This window comes from Microcaecilia unicolor, chromosome 1, assembly GCF_901765095.1.
Source record: "Microcaecilia unicolor chromosome 1, aMicUni1.1, whole genome shotgun sequence".
NCBI classification, from domain to species: Eukaryota; Metazoa; Chordata; class Amphibia; order Gymnophiona; family Siphonopidae; genus Microcaecilia; species Microcaecilia unicolor.
Genome location: NC_044031.1, coordinates 508565355 through 508586195, shown reverse-complemented (window position 1 = coordinate 508586195; position 20841 = coordinate 508565355). Strand labels below are relative to the sequence as shown.

At 43.6% G+C, this 20841-nt stretch overlaps 1 protein-coding gene across 1 annotated transcript in view; it reads right to left on the bottom strand.

Moving 5' to 3' along the window:
* The window catches only part of ADHFE1 (alcohol dehydrogenase iron containing 1), a 61679-nt gene extending 42125 nt beyond the window's left edge, over nucleotides 1-19554 (bottom strand). Inside the window, exons 1-6 of the mRNA XM_030215173.1 lie at nucleotides 19462-19554; nucleotides 11498-11535; nucleotides 6687-6733; nucleotides 6522-6575; nucleotides 6177-6331; nucleotides 5840-6036 (exon numbers count right to left, since the gene is read on the bottom strand). Of these exons, the coding sequence (XP_030071033.1) occupies nucleotides 5840-6036; nucleotides 6177-6331; nucleotides 6522-6575; nucleotides 6687-6733; nucleotides 11498-11535; nucleotides 19462-19514 (544 nt within the window). The 5' untranslated portion in view covers nucleotides 19515-19554. The remainder of the gene's footprint in view (nucleotides 1-5839; nucleotides 6037-6176; nucleotides 6332-6521; nucleotides 6576-6686; nucleotides 6734-11497; nucleotides 11536-19461) is intronic.
* Nucleotides 19555-20841: the final 1287 nt, after the last annotated feature.

Genomic DNA, 20841 nt, shown 5'->3' with positions numbered 1-20841 from the left:
ACTCCAGGTGCGGTCGCACCATGGAGCGATACAACGGCATTATAACATCCGCACACCTGGACTCCATACCCTTCCTAATAACACCCAACATTCTATTCGCTTTCCTAGCCGCAGCAGCACACTGAGCAGAAGGTTATTCAGAAGGTTATTCAGTTATTCAGTTATTTTAGTGTTGTAGATCTCCACCTATCTGTCCGATGCAGTTCTATTGATATACATTGTGTTGATATTATTATATTTTGTGTTGATATTATGTCTTGTATTAAAATTATTATTTTATTGCATGCATATTTAATTTGAATGTTTTTAACTGATATTGATTTGATATATTTTATTGTATTATGTTTTTAGATTTGATCTGTTTTTATTTTATATGATGTGATAGTGTTTTTAGATATGTTTTATTATCAAATATACAATGGTGAAGTTTATGTTTTACTCATTATGTATTTTTATTTTGTAGTTTTTTTTTACCCCTGACGCAGCCTGAGGGCGAAACGTGGCCACGTCGGGTAACTTGTAATAAACCACTTCTTCTGTTACCCTCCTGTTCTATTTTTTTGTCTTTTTTGATCTGCTTTTTTTCTTTTGATTTGCCATTTCTGTGGCAGATCTTTGCCTTTTTTTTGTTTCTGCCTGCAGGTTATCTAGACAGGAGGTTGAGACGGGATCTGGAGGGAGGGCTGGGACCTCTGGATCAGATGAGATTTTGTATTCTGCGTGCAAATCAATTTTCCTTAAGGGATGCCACAATGTAGAATAACATGGAATGTGGGTGGGATTACCTCCCCGATAAAGCGGAAAAAGATACTGTCCCATTTAAAATGCCTCAAGGCGGATATTGCATGTCTGCAAGAGGCTCGCCTTTCAGACTCTGAACATAGTAAGTTAAAACAGTCCTGGGTGGGCTAGGTTAGTTCCGCCTACTGGGAGGAGTGGCGATTTTATTCCACAAAAATTTGGTCCATACCTCAGAGGTCCTACTACAAGACCCGCAGGGGAGGTATTTATTGACACGCCTATGGTTGCAAGGCCGAGAGCTCTACTTACTATCTGTGTACGCCCCAACTCCATATGACCCGAAGTTCTTCCCAGGGTTGCTGGAAAAACTCATACCTTTTTAGGGCAAGCCGTTAGTAATTGTGGGGGACATGAATACCTTAACGGACCCTGAGGTGGACTGTATGGGGAATCGGGGTGGGGGGATTTTGGGTAGGGCAGACAGGGGCATGTTACAATCCTTCTGCATCTCCCTTTCTGTAGTAGACGTTTGGAGACTACTGCACCCTGCGGAAAAGGATTTTTCCCATAGATCAATAGCCCATAGAACGTGGGCGAGATTGGACTATATATTAGTATCTACCCCCTTATTTCCACGGGTTACAGAGGCCCAGATGGGACAGGAGGTGATTTCTGATCATGCTCCTGTCTGGGTTGAGCTGGAGGCTTCAACACATTTCCAATCTGCTATTTAGCTAAGGACAGGGATTTTCAGGGCTATTTGCAGTTGCGGTGGGAGGATTATCTCTCCCATAATAAACAGCACAAGACAAATCCGCAACTATTTTGGTGTGCAGCGAAGGCAGTACTGCATGGGGAGATTATCTCCTATGTATCAGCGAGACGTAGGAAGTTGCCACCAGCATTCTTAATCTAGACCAACAGTTGTGAAAGGCTAAGCGGGTATACTTAAACTCCCCATCGCAAATTAATAAAGACAACTATGTGTCCCTGCAGGTGACCCTCAACTCCTTATTGAATGAGCAGACATAACGTCTTACATTATATCATAGATATCGCTTCCAGAGGTTCGCTCGCACAGCTTGTTAAGTCATTGGGGAGAAACCACACTATCTCGACATTGAGGGATAGACCGGGTTCAATGGTTAATCACCCTGATTTAGTAATGCAGCTTTTGCAGGAACATTTTCAACAGCTATACAAGAGAGAGGCACCACCGGAGAGGGGCATTGTGAGTTACTTCTTGTATAAGGCGGGGATGCCTAAGTTGACGGCGGAGGCGGTGGAGGCCCCCTTACAAGCCAAAGAGCTTCAGCGGGCAATCAAGGGACTGAAGCCCTTTTCAGCGCCAGGGGCGGATGGGTTCTCTGGGGAATTCTATAAAATCTTATGACTACCCTTAGCGGGACCCTTGCTCGATTATCACCAATCTGTTATTCAACGGGGGACATTCCCCAAACATGAGAATACGACTTTAATCTCTCTCCTCCTTAAATCGGGCAAATCTCCCGAGGCCCCCAAATCGTATCGTCCTAGCTCCTTGATAAATGTGGATATTAAACTACTGGCAAAGGTTCTGGCCTCCAGGCTTGTGAATTACCTTCCAGAATTAATTTGTCCAGCTCAAGTAGGGTTTATACCTAAGCGACACTCTGTACTACACGTTTGGAGAATACTTTTATCCATCCCACATTGTACACATAATCGTACCCCTGCTACGTTGGTTAGTCTGGATGCTGCTAAAGCATTTGATCATGTAAATTGGAGATACTTATTTCAGGTGCTCAGATGGGTAGGCCTTCTTGAACAGTTTCTGCAAGCACTGAAAGCACTTTATGACGGCCTAGGTGCGCAAATAGTGGCTAATGGAGGCAGGTCGACAAAATGTGAGGTGCAACGTGGGTCAAGACAGGGTTGCCCTCTGTCTCCCCTTTTATTTGATATCTCTCTAGAGCCTCTACTTCGCCTTTTGAATAAAACTGAGGAGGTTCGAGGTGTGAGCTTGGGAACTCAGGAGGTCAAGGCTTTGGCCTACGAGGATGATCTATTACTCATCCTGTCGGACCCACAGGTTTCCCTTCCTCGCGCATTAAGAATCTTGAGACAGTATGGCGCCCTGTCGGGGTTTTCCCTTAACTTGCATAAATCTTGTGCGTTGGCACTGGATGAAGGGTTGCGGCACTCATGGAAAGGGAAGTTCCCGCTCAGATAGGACACAGCCCTGAAATACCTGGGGATAACTATTCTGAGAGACCTTACCTCTTTGTATGCAATTAATATTAATCCACTTCTCGAGGTAACCAAACGGAAACTAGCTCTTTAGCAGGCCCTGCCTCTTTCACTATGGGGACGGATTGCGTTGTTCAATATGATATTAGCCCCCAAGTGGTTATATCTATTTCAACAGCTTCCCCTAAAAAAGAGGGAGGAGAGGATGTTGGAAAGACTCCTGCAGGGGTATCTGTGGCAGGGGAAGAGGCCTAGGCAGCCGCTGATCTCAATTCCTAGGGAATATGGGGGGATGGGCCTCCTGAGTATCAGATACTTAACAATTGTATGTGCGATCAGACATATAAATGACTGGTTCAGGGGCACCACGGAATTTCACTAACAACACTAGAGACCACTTTATTTCCAGACATCCATTTTAGTCAACTTTTGCACACTGGGGGTAGATTGCCGGTGCATGCTTTTCAGCGACACCTCTTATTACACTCTCTCAGAGCTACTTGGCGATGGCTGTGTAGAAGACATCACCTCTCTGCCGAGATCAAACCTTTGCTTTCTACTTGCAACAATCCAGCGTTCCCCTGGGGCAAGGGAGTAGTATATTTTGACAATGGGAAAGGAAAGGGATTATTTCTCTAGCTCAAGTTGTAGATGAAGAGGGACATATCAGATCTTACAACTATCTCCAGGAGTGGAGGAGTGGCCTAGTGGCTAGGGTGGTGGACTTTGGTCCTGGGGAACTGAGTTTGATTCCCACTTCAGGCACAGGCAACTCCTTGTGACTCTGGGCAAGTCACTTAACCCTCCATTGCCCCATGTAAGCCGCATTGAGCCTGCCATGAGTGGGAAAAGCGCGGGGTACAAATGTAACAAAAAAAAAATATGGTATTCCTTCGGGACACCAATTTGCATATTTACAGCTCCAACATTATATCTCATCCTTGAAATGGACAGATTTGACCGAGGATGTGCTTTCAGAAGCATATTCTTTAGTTACCCAGCAAGCGGTGTCATTAAAATTCCACCACCAGCAGTTGAAGGATACAACTCCAGAATTAGACTATGCACATTTGGCCTCTTGTTGGTCACAAGACCTTAGCTGTGATGTGACACCTGACTTATGCAAAAATTACATAAAACATCTGTATTCACAACGTTTGTTGATACTAAGAGAAAAGTTATATACATTTCTATTAAGAATGCATGTCTCCCCTCACTGGGCATTTAGAGCAACTCTGTCAAGGAGTGGGTCCTGTAACAAATGCGGGGGGGGGGGGGGGGGGGGGGGGTGGTAGCTACTCTGGGGCACATGTTCTGGTCTTGCCCTGTAGTTCAGGGCTTTTGGAGAGGCCTGCTAAAGGCAGTGGATGCATTATGGAGCTGCACACTAGTGTGTGATCCACTGCTTCTTTTTTGTAGCTATACTTATACATCTATCCCACCCAAGGGTTTCAAGGGCTTTATACAGGTGGCTATTTTCTTTGGGGTCAGTGTCATCCCGGGCTCTTGGTTGTCTGACACAGGACCCTCTCTAACGGCATTGAGATCACAGTTATTACACCAGATGAGGCTGTATAGGTGCGGAGTGGTGAAATTAGAAAGTGTACCGGGGTCTCGATTTCGAGACATGTGGGAGCCGTTATGGCTCACCTTGCATTCCAATGGGAGAAGTTATATTTTGAACTTTTAATTGTATCAGGGTGGGGAATGGGGGAAGTGTGTTAAGAAAAAGTTCCTTATGTTATACCTGGTTTTCAATTAGACTCCATATGTTACATGACTTGGATGTTCTGACTACATAAATGAATGAGTCTATTTATGCTGATAATAAAAAATGATTTAAACATAATTTTTGCACGGCTTTGTTTTGTATTATCTTGGTACCTGTCTTTGATTTAATAAAGATATTTTCCAAAAAAAATTCAAGGGGCCATATATATATATATATATATATATATATATATATATATATATATATATATATATATATGAGTAGAGCATGGGTGGGGCTCCCAGTTGTGCACATAACTTGCAGAATACTGTAAGTTATGCATGTCTCTGTCGTATTTGTGCACCCACTATTATACCAGGTTTACAGCTGGAGTAACTACATGCACGTAAATGTTAGGTGCACTGATACCAGGTTATGCTAGTATTCCGTAAGGGAACATGGGAGCCCAGATGCCATTATAGAATATGCTCCTACTGCACATTCTCGGGGTGCCTAAATGGAGGCACTCAGTTGTAGAATTGCTCCCATAACTTTCCATTGCTGTCAATCTACACATATCAGTTCTGCAGCCCAGGAAAACTGCATGCTTACGTGGACTCAGATGTGGGAACAGATGCTACCTTTCTGAATCTCATTTAGTTGTCATTAATTCACATTTTACTGAAGCTATTACACTTACACATCAAATTTTCCTGGCAAAGAAAAGTTACACATATAAGCTGAAAAAAGACAAGGAGGAAAATCAGCACTGACATGAGGTGCTTGGCAGTGCATCCTGTAAGGATCCCCTAAAAAGCACACACTTTCCGCACAGATAGCAATGGCTGGCACCTGATCTGAAAATTTGCATTTATCACATAGCCGTCTCTACACTTTTCAGTGGCTGATACAGTAGAATTTCACAAATTCTTGAGCATGTCAAAAGCTGGTTGTACTATGTGATTAGTGATAGAGTAGCCTAATGGGTAATACAGTGGGGAACTGGGTTCAAATCCCACAGTGGCTCCTTGTGACCCTGCATAAGTCATCTAACCCTCTTTTCCCCAGGTACAAAAACTTAAAATTGTGAGCCCACTAAATGTAAACCACTTTGGTTGTACAACATAAAGATTATATATCAAATCCATGACCCTTTACCTGCAATTAGTGGTTTCAGAGGCACATTCACAGCCTTCCCCTTTCCAACGGGAGCATTGACGTAATCAAGGAAATCAGACTCTAGATTGGAGGAATACAAGTTAGCAGCTTTGCAGGTGTCAATCACGGAACCTCCACCAACAGCAACAAAGGCATCAAACCCTCTTTTCCTGGCAAACTCTATTGCATCCTTGAAACTATACAGGAAAGAAAACCCTAGTTAATTGTTGTGAAGGAACCAGGATTGATCATAGAACAGCATGCACCATGTTCACTAGGGAAGAGTGATGACAGACTGATTTTCTACCATTGGATGGGTATGGCAGGGCAATTATACCTTTTGTCAGTCGGTTCCACCCTGACAGTGTCGTACATTTCAAATTTCACGCTGTTCTTAACCAGAGAGTTCAAAACGGCTTTTACAGGAGGGAGCTGGATTAGTTTCTTATCAGTCATTACACAAACATTTTTGGCACCCATATTCTGCAGGTCCTGCAATAAAAATAAGAATAATACAATCAAAATATTTGTTTATGTGAAGTTGCACACAAACAGTAAACCTCAATATATTTCAAGTGCATACAGAGTGACAGTTTCACATGTTAAAGAAGGCGCAATTCACAACATTAGTAACATCTGAGATATTTTTCAAAATCTGACACAATGTTCAAGCTGGACATACCATACCCACTTCCTGAGTCACGTTTTCTCCATATCTAATATTTGAAATGGCCATCTAGGGAAGCAGGAGAAAGATGGTATCACAGAAATCTGATCAGAAAATGGCATAGTCAAAACCATATTTTTAAAAATGCACGATCAGATTTGTTCTTTGGTAATTTAGTACCTCAAATGCATAGTCAGTTGTTTTTCCAGAGCCAGTATGTTGAACACCTGCAAGAAAAGTTGCATCATTAACACAGACAAGAGATTTTGGTGCAAAGTACAAGTGACTATTTGACATTCCTTGTGATAAAACGAAACCAGCCTAATCATTTAGTCCTCATCCTTCTTCTCCTCCCCCAAAAAGTAGAGCCTGGAGTTAATCAAATGCTTAAAAGAAAGAAAACATTGTGATGAGTCAGGCAGCATTATGGACAATATATAGTTGTGATGCACAGTAACCATATTACAAACTCTGTCCTTTGGATAAACCTAGCCAGTCAGGTTTTTGGGATATGAAAATCTCTCATATGCATACTCATTGTGGATATCCTGAAAACTTGACAGGCTAGGAGTGTCCCAAGGACTGGGTTGAGAATCCCTATTATAAAGTTGAGGAAGGTTTAAATATGTCTGGTGACTTCATATTATATCTCATCTATATAAATAATTCCCACCTCCAACGTTCTGAAGCTCACTCAGTGGCAGTGAAGCACTGAAGCCCTGCACTGTTCGTAGGCTAGGCTGTAAGCACCACTCACCCTCACTCATAGACCCGCCCTCAGCCACGCCCCATCCAGACATAATTCGCAACTCCAACGTTCTAATGAAGCCAGAAGTCTTCTACTTCCGTAGTTGTGTAGATCGCTGTTCCCCCATGAGTGTGTGCCCCGCCCTTGCGTCACAACGTTATGACGTCGAAGGCGGAGCACGGCTTCATTACAACATTGGAGTTCCGAATTATGTCTGCATGACATCCCATTGCAAAGTTGGAGGCGCAGTATCCGCCCTTCGCCATGCCCCCCCCAAAGTTGTCACCCCTCACCCCTACACCCCCCCCCCACGTTGCCAACGCTACCACCCTCCACCCCCCCCCCAACATCGACGCAGCCACTGCTCAATCCTCCATCCCAGGTCGCCGCAGCTCCCCCCCTCCGTCTGACGTCAGCTGCGGCCGGTACAACAAACAAACAACAAAAAAAAAACCTACAAAAAAGCTTTGAAAAAGGAAACGACCCACAGCCTCTTCTTTCGCTTCAGTTTCGGCTGTTTCTGTGGTCCCGGTTGGTGTCCTGGCATGTGAGGAGGGCCAGTGCACTACGAATGCTGGTTCCTCCCACGACCAAATGAGTTGGATTTGGTTGTTTTTGAGATGGCCGTCCTCGGTTTCCATTATCGCTGAAAACCAGGGACGACCATCTCTAAGGTCGACCATCTCAACATTCAGGTCATCCATCTCTAAGGTCGACCTAAATGTTGAGATTTGGGCATCCCCGACCGTATTATCGAAATGAAAGATGGAAGCCCATCTTGTTTCAGTAATATAGGTTTTCCCGCCCTTTCGCGGGGATGTCCTGTGAGGACGCCCTCAGGAAAACTTGGGTGCCCCGTTTGATTATGCCCCTCCACGTCTTTTTTCACTTTAAGGGCTCTGTTTACTAAAAATTAGCACGTGCTAATGCTAGAGACACCCATAGGAATATAATGGGTGTCTCTACCATTGGCGCGCGCTAAAAAGTGTGCATCTACAGTGCGCCTTAGTAAACAGGGTCCTATGTATTTTAGTCTACATATTCCCTGTTGATTCTTATCAGTTTCTTTTTTTAAAATCAGAATTGGCATTCTCCTTTGAAAGGTTGCTATAACTGAACCTGTTCACATGTGTAAGGTATGTACCATGGGCCAGATTCTATATAAGGTGTCTAAAAAATCCACGCAGTAAACATTTCCACCTAAGCGTATTCTATAAGTGGTGCCTAGATTTAGGCTCGGTAAATAGAATACGCTTAGTTGATATCCCAGCAGCTAAACAACACATCTCTATTTACACCAACGAAAATGTGGCGTAAATCCCTGTGCATAGATTTACGCGGTGTAAATTTTGGAACACACACAAAATGCCTATTTCCCTGTCCAAAACCATGCCCCTTTTGAATTGCAAGCATTAGAATTTATGTGTGGTTCATTACAGAACACTCTTAGTGAGTTCTACATGTAAATTCTAATTATCACCAATTAGTGCTCATTATTGCTTGTTAAGGGGCCCTTTCACTAAGACGCGTAGGCGCATATGCACATCCTATGCGTGTCAATTTTGAACTACCGCCTGGCTACTGCGTGGCACGGGCAGTAATTTCATTTTTTACGTGCGGTGCTAACCCGGTGGTAATCGGCATTGTACGTGTACTGACGATTACCGCCTGGTTAACGAGTGAGACCTTACCGCTAAGTCAATGGGTAGTGGTAAGGTCTCAGGCCCAAAATGGACGTGCGCCAATTTTCATTTTGCCGCATGTCCATTTTCGGCCAAGAAAAAAAGGCCTTTTTTGCAGGTGTGCTGAAAAATGGACCTGTGCGCATCCTATACATATGTCTATAACAGTGCAGGCCATTTTTCGGGACACTTTAGTAAAAGGACTCCTAAGTGCTCATGCTGATGCTGATTAGCTTGTTAAGCGCATTGTTATAGAATATGCTTGGATTTCAGTGCGAAATGCTAGGCACAATATATAGAATCCGGGGGAATATGCAGATCCCATTTATTTTGAAGGCCAGCACATGTACATTTTTTTTCATTTTTTATGTTTTCATTATTTAATCAATTTATACATTTAAATAATTTGATTTGTAATTCATATGTTTAGTATTTTTACCTCCATCTGTTAATTTTATTTTACTTTTTTACTTCACTGTCTGCGTGTGTGTGTGTGTATATATATATATATATATATATACACACACACACACACACACATATATTCATACATTCATTTATGTATTGAGTTTAAAGATGTATTTACTTTCTTATTTTTTAAATAGAAGCATGTATGTTGAATTTTGTATTTCTACGTTTTTTATGTTTAGACTCCTGATGCAGGCGATTTGGCCAAAATACAGACCGGTAGGAACCCAGAGACAGGCTTAGTAACAGCGCAACAGTACACTCACTAACCTGCTGACCTTTAGGCATGACACCACCATGCAAAGGCCCGGACTGAAAGCACAGCACTTTTTATGAAGGCTCTCACTGATGAGTCACCACCAGCAGGACAGAAGCAGGAAGTACACTGACCCCAAAGAGAGGCTAGTGAGCCCACAGGAAAGACAAGCAGGAGCCATCTTGGAAGCTGGCATAGAGCCGGTGGCAGCCATCTTAGATGCTGGCTCCCTAGAGAGGCAGAGCCCACACAGGTGAGGTCTAGTGGAGCAATCAGCACACAAAGCCAGAGCCAACACTAACACACAGACAGAAGCCAGCAGAACTGCTGACCCCCAGAAAGAAGGTAAGGCTGAGGGTGGTCACGGCCACAGACGTGACAATTACCGAAAAAGATGGCCGGCCATCTTTCATTTCGATAATATGGTTCGGGCCGGCCAAATGTCAGAGATGGCCGGCATCGGTTTTCGCCTATAATGGAAACCGAGGACGTCCATCTCAAACCTGGCCAAATCCAAGCCATTTGGTCGTAGGAGGGGCCAGCATTTGTAGTGCACTGGTCCCCCTCACATGCCAGGACAACAACCGGGCACCTGAGGGGGCACTGCAGTGGACTTCAAAAAATGCTCCCAGGTGCATAACTCCCTTACCTTGGGAGCGAAGCCCCCCAAACTCACCCAAAACCCACTCCCCACAACTGCACACCACTGCCATAGCCCTTAGGGGTGAAATGGGGCACCTACATGTGGGTTCAGTGGGTTTTGGTTGGGTTTGGAGGGCTCAACACTTACCACCACAAGTGCAACAGGTGGGGGGACGGATCTGGGTCCGCCTGGCTGAAGTGCACTGCACCCACTAAAACTGCTCCAGGGACCTGCATACTGCTGTCATGGAGCTGGGTATTACATCTGAGGCTGGCAAAAAAATGTTTTTAATTTTTTTTTTTAGGGTGGGAGGGGGTTGGTGACTACTGGGGAGTATGGGGAGGCCATCCCCGATTCCCTCCGGTGGTCATCTGGTCAGTTTGGACCCTTTTTTGAAGCTTGGTCCTGAAAATAAATGGACCAAGTAAAGTCGGCCAAATGCTCGTCAGGGCCGCCCTTCTTTTTTCCATTATCGGATGAGGGCGGCCATGTGTTAACAACGCCTTTGGTACGCCTCCGACACGGCCCCTTGAAGTTTGGCCGGCTCCGCGACGGACTGCAGTTGAGGCCGGCCAAAATTGGCTTTCGATTGTGCCGATTTCGCCGGACTTGAGAGCAATAATTTTTATTTTTTCAACTGTCCTCCCTTGGACAGAGGCAGTATGAGAACATCATACTGGAAGCAAAGTATACTCACAATATATGATCAGCAGTAATACAGAGATATATGTTTGCTTTGCTTAGGTTACATATATTTTGCTCTTCTTATATACACTTACTTTCGTACTGCACCCAATGCCTGCACGTCAGCAACCCTTTTCTTTGAAGTCTGTTCTTTCTTATCTACAAATGTCAGCAGCATTCCTTCTACCCTTGCACAGACTGTCTCTGCTTCACACAAGGCTACCCAGCTCAAGGCTGATTCTATGACTTCCTTATTATTTTCACAGGTTTGTGACTCATAGCTCTTTTGCCTTAATACTTGCATTCCACTGACCATAGGAACTTTCTCATTATATTTAACAGAGATGGCCGACCATCTCCCGATTTGTGTTGGAAGATGGTCGGCCTTCTCTTTCGAAAATAAGCAGGCCAGTTAACCTAGGGAGCAGAAGGTGAGACCCTGGGAATCAAACCTGGGCCTTCTGCGTGTGCTTCACAATAACATTTTAGAAAAAAAAATTGCGTTTTTACCTTGAGAGTAAGTATGTGAATGAGCGGGGCACCGACATCTAAACAGAAAACAGAGAAGAAGGTTATTTCTAATAAATCAAATATTAAAACTCAGACAGACAAACTTCTGAATCAAATCAAATCGCACACCTTTTTTAAATCTGTAAATCTACTTATTGATGGCAACATTTTTGAAGTAATATTTTCAAACTCAGCTTTGTGCCAGTTAGAAACCTCTATCTAGTGTTCTGAGAAAGCGAACAGGCAGCTTTCAACTGTACAGGCAGTAATCACAAAACCTGACCAGCTATATTAACACAGCTCAATTGATATACACTTTATAAAACTATGCATTGGTGCATGGATATATTTATTTAAAATTCTTATATACCGCCTCCTTGTTTTCATAAAAACCACTGAAGTGATGCACAATAAGACTTTTTTTTCATAATCCCAATAAAGAAACCTAAAACCTGACATACAATAATAATATAAAAAACACTCAATAACCACCTCCCCTTTCACTCTTCCCTTATCCCTCTCCTCTTTAAACACACTCTCCCCACCATCACCATGTTTTACTTGGGGAACAACCAGGTCTTCCCCATAGACACATATTAAGACAAAACTCTGGATTTAATCAGGTTCCCAGTGAATAAGCAATTAATGAAAAAAAATAGTGTTATTTCAGTCAAATTCTAAATAACATTAGTTTAGAAAGGCCTAGTGATCCGCTGGAGCCTTTTTGTTGAACTATTACTTTGGTAAGCCTGTTAAACTATTAAAGAGCTACCATATTATATTTGTATTCCATCATGGGAACAATCTTTTACTGAATTCTGAGATCAAAAAATCTTCCTTATCATTCTCTCCAGTGTACTATATTTTACTGACCAGCAGTGTTCAAAGAAATCTTAACCTCATTGGCAAATGGGGGGGATAAGCACTATTTCATAAGCGAGTTGCCCAAATTATTTCCTCCACTCATTGTCGTAAACCTTCAAAACTGATCTAAACAATTCCTGAGCAAGAGCTCTGGTATTGCTCCCTACCTCTCCCCTTTCTCTTCCGACCTCATGTGCTAAACTCTGTGTGTACACAAAAAATTCTTGGTTCATCTGGGCCTATCTGTGCACACAACTACTTTCACCTGTGATTTAAACTGTTGTTTATTCTCAACCAATACCACTGTTTGAACAGCAGATTAACCTGCTCCAAACCACAATGTGCAAACACCTTCTGGAACTGAGGAAACATTAGAGAAAAAGGCTTCCTCGTCATCCTAGTGGCTGGAAAGGAAAAAAATGTGCAAAAAGCACTGACAATTGAGGACATGCAAGTCTTTATCAAAAAATATTCCATGGCTTTTCTGTTATGCATTTTTAATTGACTCTATCCGTACCCTTTCACATCCCTTCTCTGAAGTTATGAGGACTGATATAATACTTCTTGCATAGATCTTTGACTTTCTGAATGATGAGTCTTTTACCTTTGCTGCCTTTCCTCCTTCTGAAAAACATATTTGTTATCAAATAACTTTAGGCCACCACAAAATCCCATGCAAATGCCTTCTGCAAGATGATACTCCCGAATTCCTGCTTCATTTGCAACAAGTTGGAGGAGTAACCTAATGGTTACTGCAGTGAGCTAGGAAACTGGGGAACTGGGTTCAATTCCTACTGTGGCTCTTTGTGATCCTGGGTAAGTCACTTAACTCTTCAATGCCCCAGGAATGAAAACGTAGATTGTGAACCTACTAGAGACAGAGAAAGTACCTGCATATAATAAATGTAAACTGTTTTGGTAATACCACAGAAAGGTGGTATATAAAATCCATGACCCCCTTTACTTAACTACACAAATTACTAGTAAAGGAATCCCATGACATCATGTGTGTAACAGAGACAAGACATTAGCTACTGACAGTCCCCCCCCCCCCCCCCCCCCCCCCCCAGTTTCTCCAAATCTGATATCAAGCCTTCAGCTTCTATACCCCATGAAGAAACAAATGAAGGTTAAAATAATCTTTACAGAAGCACTAGGCTTGGCCAACTTCCCCAAATGTGAACTTGAGAGAACAGAATCCATCCCATGCAGGCTCAAATGCACCCCAAATGAGGGATTTTCTTAGTTTATCACTCATCATATGGTATCGATGAAGCCCTGCAGGAGCTCCTGGTTTTAATATCAGAGATAATAATGGAACATGCTAGGAGTCTAGTCCTAGGTGACTTCAACATCCAAAAAGATGATAGAACCTTCCATATGACTTTCTGATCTGAGGTAGAAGTCTTCAATTTAATCCAATTAATTGACAGACTGACTCACAATGTGGCCATACACTCAACCTAGTAATCACACCACATCAACTACTTCTAAGAATTATCAATGAAGAGCATATAGATCACCAAGTTCTCCCAGCTAGACCATGATATACCACTCACATCTCAGAAAATCACACAAAGACAAAAAAAAAAGGTCAAACTACTTGCATAATCCCAAAAACCCTCCTATAAAATCTCCAGAATCCAGACAACACCTCATTCCTCATCTCAATCACTGTCATGGTTGATGCCCGGAACACAGATCAAAAGACAGCCATCGATGCTATTGCTCCAACAAAAGTCTGCCCTATGAAAAGCCCTAAACCCACTCCTTGGTTTACAACAAAACTATAATAACTAAAACATGAGAATAGAAGACTAAAACAATTTTCTTTCTTTTGCTGTTGTTTATTCCTGTGTAATTTGCTCTGTATTGGATTTCCAAACAAACTCAACCAGTCTTCAACTCATACAAAATACTATGGCTCATACAAAGCTGAATACAAGCAAATTTGGCTCACTCTAATCTTCAAATCTCTACTTTGGCTCCAGGCACTCTGTAATGGGGATTACTAAAGAACCTGAGAGAGCTCTCCAGAGTTACTGAGAGGGCCCTGAGGTTGTAGGTGCTAAAGGATCCAGCCCAAGGGAGTGGGTTGCTGGGTAAGTTGCAGAGGGAAATGTTTCTGGTTGTTGAATGACAGAAGGGGAGGAGTTAGGAGTTCATAAATGTTAGTGCTGGGGTATGCACGGGGTCTTTGGTTGCTTCTAACCCCACTGGGAACCTTGAGAAGAGGGGGGTGTCCTGGATGGGTTCAAGAAACTAAGGCTGACCAAAGAGAAAGATTTCTGCCATTAAAGCATTAACCGTGAAGTGGAGGAGTACTCCAGGTGGGAAATAGGGGGTCCCAGCCTGGGAGCAGGAACAGGAAAGATCTGTTCAGAGCCAAAGGTGGTAGCCCAGTGAAGTACTCCTTTGGAGGGGAGTGTGGACAGACAAGGAGGTCTGATCCAGAGGAAGATCTGCTTGTTGCACAAGCGCTGCAGCATAGCCTTAGGTTGTTACACCCAGAAGGGATGGCTACGGAAAGAAGGAGCTGTAAATATGTACATACTGTAAGAGTTATAAACTGATACCTGAGAAGATACATCATATCCCTGAGTTCTGGTTCTGAACTGAGTTTGCATCAATATCAAGTTGGAATACATACTGAATTTGGATTTAAGACTGAAAAGGAATTGAACTGCTTGTTATAGAAATTTAGGAAAGTTTGCTGTTGCATAAAGCAAAGATACTTACCTGTAGCAGGTACTCTCCGAGGACAGCAGGCCATTCATTCTCACATGTGGGTGATGTCATCCATGTCGCTCAGTGCGGTATAGATTTAAGATGAGCAAGGTCCCCACCGTGCATTTCTGAGTGTGTTCCCACCTGCCACGAGAGAACGGGACCATCGTACAACATCATAGCATGGAATCAACTCCAAGGGGAGGTGGGAGGGTATATGAGATTGAATGGCCTGCTGTCCTCAGAGAATACCTGCTACAGGTAAATATCTTTGCTTTCTCCGAGGACAAGCAGGCCATATTCTCACAAGTGGGAATCCCTAGCTACCAGGCTCACTGAAAACAACAAACATTGGTCAATTGAACCTTGCAAAAGCGAGGACAAAGCAATAATTAACCTAACACTATATACAACTGTGTGAGAGTGCAGCCTGGAACAGAACAAAACAGGTCTAGGGAGTGAAGTTGGATTCTAGACCCCATACAAATTCTGCAGAACTGCCTGTCCAAACCGACTATCATATCAGGTATCCTGCTTAAGGTGTGGATTGAAGACAACGTTGCAGCCTTGCAAATTTCTTCAATGGAGGCTGACCTCAAGTGGGCTACCAATACAGCCATGGCTCTGACATTGTGAGCCTTGACATAACCCTCAAGAGTCAGCCCAGTGTAGACATAAGTGAATGAAATGCAATCTGCCAGCCAATTGGAGATTGTGCATTTCCCGATGGCAACTCTCATCCTGTTGAGATCAAAAGAAACAAAAAGCTGGGTGGTCTGTAGGGCCTAGTCCGCTCCAAGTAAAAGGCCGGTGCTTGCTTGTAGTTCAAGGTGTGCAGTGCACTTTCACCAGGATGGGCATAAATTTTGGGAAAGAATGTTGGAAGAATGATCGACTGATTCAGATGGAACTCTGACACAACCTTAGGTAGGAACTTAGGGTGCATGCAGAGAACTACTCTGCTATGATGAAATTTAGTGTAAGGTAGATCCACCACTAGAGCCTGAAGCTCACTGATCCTGTGAGCTGACGTAGCAGCCACCAAAAACAAGACCTTCCAGGTCAAGTACTTCAGATGACAAGAATCCAGCAGCTAAAAAAGAGCTTTCATCAGCTAGGTGAGGACGACATTGAGGTCCCATGACTCAGGTGGAGGTTTGATAGGGTGCTTTGTCAAACGCAAACCTCTCATGAGGCGAACAACTAGAGGGTGTCCAGAGATGAGCCTACCTTCTCTTTTCCTTTTGAGCCTCTCTGGACAGCTGAGTTCTTTTCTTCATACAAAGGCAAAGGACACAGCTGGAAGGGATATGTTCAGGCCCCAAGCTCTGAAGACACCAAGAATGAGTGTCTTTTCCAGAGATGGTCCTATTGCACCGGCTACAGCACTTACACTGGGAACCTTCGATGACATGGAAAGGAAAACAGCCGTGGCTAGATCAAATGGCTTGATGGTGACAAAGGGGCAAGCACTAGAAAAAAATTGAGGGACAAACGTCCGACCAGAGCTCAGGCCTAAGGAAACTTAAAAGTGGGGAAAAATCAATCTAAAACTATATAGGAAGGTTAGAAAAAAGCAGGGTAAAAAACCTCAAAGGGAAAGCATATAACCAAAAAAAGAATGCTCATGCACTAGACGCTGTGAGAGAGGGAGAATCGCATTCTCTCCTCACTGCGAATGAGAAGAGACTGATTGGTCCTACACACTCATGGCAGGAGGGAAGGCACTTGCATGTGCATTGTGGGGACACTGTGCATGCTTTTAAAGCTGTAACAGGTTGTTTAAGCTTTGCACCGAGCAACGTGGAAGACATCACCCACATGTGAGAATATGGCCTGCTGGTCCTCAGAAAAAATACAATCCTTGGAGTGGCGAGTTGGGAAAATCCACTGCTTATTTCTGGGATAAGCAGTATAAAAATGTATTGTACTGTTTTGGGATCTTGCCAGGTACTTGTGACCTGGATGGCCATTGTTGGAAACAGGATACTGGGCTTGATGGACCTTTGGTCTGTCCCAGTATGGCTACATTTATGCACTTATGTACTTACACCAACTAAAACCTGGTGTAAATGCTTTCTTATTTAGACGTGGATCAGGCATATTCTGAAACAGTGCACGTAATTTTCAGAAATGCTCATGAGCCATCCATGTCCCACCATGGCTATGCCCTTCTGTGATCCACACATTAGAATTTACATGCACCACTTAACAGAATACACTTAGAAAGTTGTGCATGTAAATTCTAATTAGTGCCAATTAGCGCTTGTTTATCGGCACTGATTAGCTTGTTAAACAAGTTCCATGTGCAAATTGGCTACGCATGCAACTTTATTCAATATTTTTGCCATGGGAAAATTTCTAGTAAGTTAGCTAGCTTTTGAAAGATGTGGAAGGTCAGTGGACATGCTAATTTTCCATTTATCTAAAGGGCCAGGAAAGGCAGTGCCATGTCCATTCTGTGCAAAACTGTAGTAATGACAATCAGCAGAGCTGTATGTCATACAATTTAAAAAAGCCCCTTCTGAATTTATCGGTTTTATGAGTTGACTTCACACCACATCTTTCATATATAAAGGAGAAAGGAGGAAAAAAGCCTCAAAAGAGCTCCTAATTTTGGCACAACCTACTTTATCAAGGAGCATGCACTCTCATCATCTGCAAAAAAAACCTCCAACCTCCTTATGATTTTTACTACAATCTCAATATACAAAAATGATTCAATATATAAACACGATTATTTTTTGTAGCTGAGCTTTTTTGCTAAACTTATCTGCGTGTGATGCTCTGTTTAAAATGTTTCTATCTGCCTGGTATTATTGAAGTCATGTTTTGTATTTCACAGTGAGACCCGCCATGGACCCTGAAGAAGGTTCGAAACTTTGGCCATAGTCGGCGGTGGCATTCTGGAGAACACTGAGCATCATGCACAGATAAGTTTAGCTGAAAAGCTCAGCTAGAAAAAATAATCGTGTTATATACTGAAACATTTTTGCATATTGAGACTGTAATAAAAAATCATTAGGATGTTGGAGGGTTTTTTGCCGAATCAGCAGAGCTGCCCAATTACCCTGCTCCAAGAGGGACCTACAGTGTGCAGAAAGCTGGACTATAGATCAGTGGCATAGCCACTGGTGGACCTGGGCCCACCCACTTTGGGCTCAGGCCCACCCAAAATGTTTGTGCACTTGCTATTGGCTGGTGGGGATCCCCAAGCCTCACCAGCTGCAAGGGTCCTCTGGCAGCACGAACAGCTTCCTTTCCTACTTGCTCCAGCTGATGGCACTGTCTATATATTACCGTTGCTCTGGCCTCCTCCTACCACACATGATCAGTTTACACCAGCACAGGTATTTACTGTAAAGGTTTGACTTGGCACGGGGGGGGGAGGGGGGAGATTACATGTGCCCACCCAGATTGCCCAGTAGCCCATCCAAAATTTGAGGTCTGGCTACGCCTCTGCTATAAATACCACATTACTTTGGGATGTAAGTTCAAAACCTATAAAACCTCTCCCTAATGGAACATTGGGCAACTTGGCATTTCTTCAGATTAACATAAATTTATTAGATTACAATTTTACATGTGCTGCTAAAGTAATACATTTACAGGTTACGGTAAAAGAAAAAGAATCAAAATAGAAGGCATGCTGTTGTAAGCCAGTATTGGAGTATTCTAACCCCCCCTAAAAAAAATCTTTTTTTTCACACCATGAATATGCATGAGAAGAAAGATTTCCATAGACTGCCTCTATTATATGCAGAATATCTCCTTCATGCACATTCTTCGTTGCAAATGACAAAGACCCCCAACACAAAAATCACAAGAGATAAGAGAAAGCCATTAACGCCTGCACTGGTCCTTCTACACAGCTGCCAAGGTACCCATTACAGGAAGGAGACGTCCTGGTTTGTAAACTTAACACCCCAAAGCAGAGTAGTATGCACTGAAAAGTGCTGCAGGTCCCATAATGCATCAGGAGATCAGGTTGGCAGAAATCCAGGACCGGTCAAAAAGTCTCCCTCTGTCTTGGCAGCTCTGCCTCTACCCCTTGCTAACAGCGGGACAACCTGCAAATGCAAACCTCGCCTACCCTACCCCTGACCGCCCCCAGGAACAGGAGGTCAAGGCGCGCCCAAATTCCTCCTGCTTCAGCCACTACACCAAGGCCCTGCGTGGGGACAGGGTCTAAATAAAAGAGCGAAAAACAGCTCCAAGACTTCCTTGCTTTTAACCGTCAAAGCCTAACACTGCACATATACACGCGGCGCTATGGTAAACGCTATTCCCTGCGTCTGAAGTAGCGCCCCTCCCTCTCCCGATTGCTTCTATGTGCTGCTGCCAGTGCCAAGGAGCGCGCCGCTCGCACTCACGCTGCCCGCTGGAGCTGCTGTACGAGGTCAAAAGCTCTGCTGCGCCCTGCCATGCTGGTTGCAAGATGGAGGGAGCGGGCCCGGGGGAGGAATGTGGGCTGAACCTGGCGGCCCTTCATTAACCCTCCGCCCACAGCAGCACTGGCAGGAAAATAAGATTCTTCTGTTCTGCACTCATGGTGAAACAGCCAGCAATTTGTTATGAACAAAACCGTTTTTACTGTCTTCCAAACGTTTGTGTTAGGTTGTCTGTTTGGTTTTTGTAAAATAAGAATGATCCCAGTTGACAATTAGAAGAATTGAAATGAAGAATAAAATAAAGAACTATCCCAATATATTATTAAGACATCCCTTTTTTAAAGATCATACAGTAGATGGGATGAACAGAGCTCAGTTTAGTGTCAAGGGGGCTGATGTTTCAAAGGGAGATTAAGACATGCCCCCCCAGCCCCACCCTGCTCCACCCAATCCTGCCCCAGCCCCACCCACTGCCTCCTGGTTTCACCCCTGGCTTTTTTTCCCACCAAAATTCTGCGGTCCACAGCACCAACAAGCCACCTTCCCATCGGGCAGCAAGAGAACCAGTCTCAAGATAAGAGCTGCAAAATTTTACAGCAGGAGATGATGTCTTGTCTTATTAGTGCATCTCCTGCTACTGATGGATAGGGTTGCTATTCCAACTTTTTGACAGAGAAAAAACATCTGTTCTGTGCCCCTCCCTTGCTCCACCCATATCCATCCCTTGTCGGGCCCTGTGTTTTGCCCCAAGTCCCTTCCTCCACCTCACCCCTACAACCCAACTGTCTGCACTAGGGTTGCCATTCCAGAAGTAAAAACTGCCAGGTTCTAGGATTCTTTCACGAACACTATCTGATTTTATAACAAACTACATTATAGACCAGTGAGTCTGACGTCGGTGCCGGGCAAGATGGTGGAGGCTATTATTAAGAATAAAATTGCAGAGCATATACAAAAACATGGACTGATGAGACAAAGTCAGCACGGATTTAGTGAAGGGAAGTCTTGCCTCACCAATCTAATGCATTTTTTTGAGGGGGTAAGCACACATGTGGACAATGGGGAGCCGGTTGATATTGTATATCTGGATTTTCAGAAGGCGTTTGACAAAGTGCCGCACGAAAGACTCCTGAAGAAATTGCAGAGTCATGGAATCGGAGGTAGGGTATTATTATGGATTAAGAACTGGTTGAAAGATAGGAAGCAGAGAGTAGGATTGCGTGGCCAGTATTCTCAGTGGAGGAGGGTAGTTAGTGGGGTCCCGCAGGGGTCTGTGCTGGGTCCGTTGCTTTTTAATGTATTTATAAATGACCTAGAGATGGGAATAACTAGTGAGGTAATTAAATTCGCCGATGACACAAA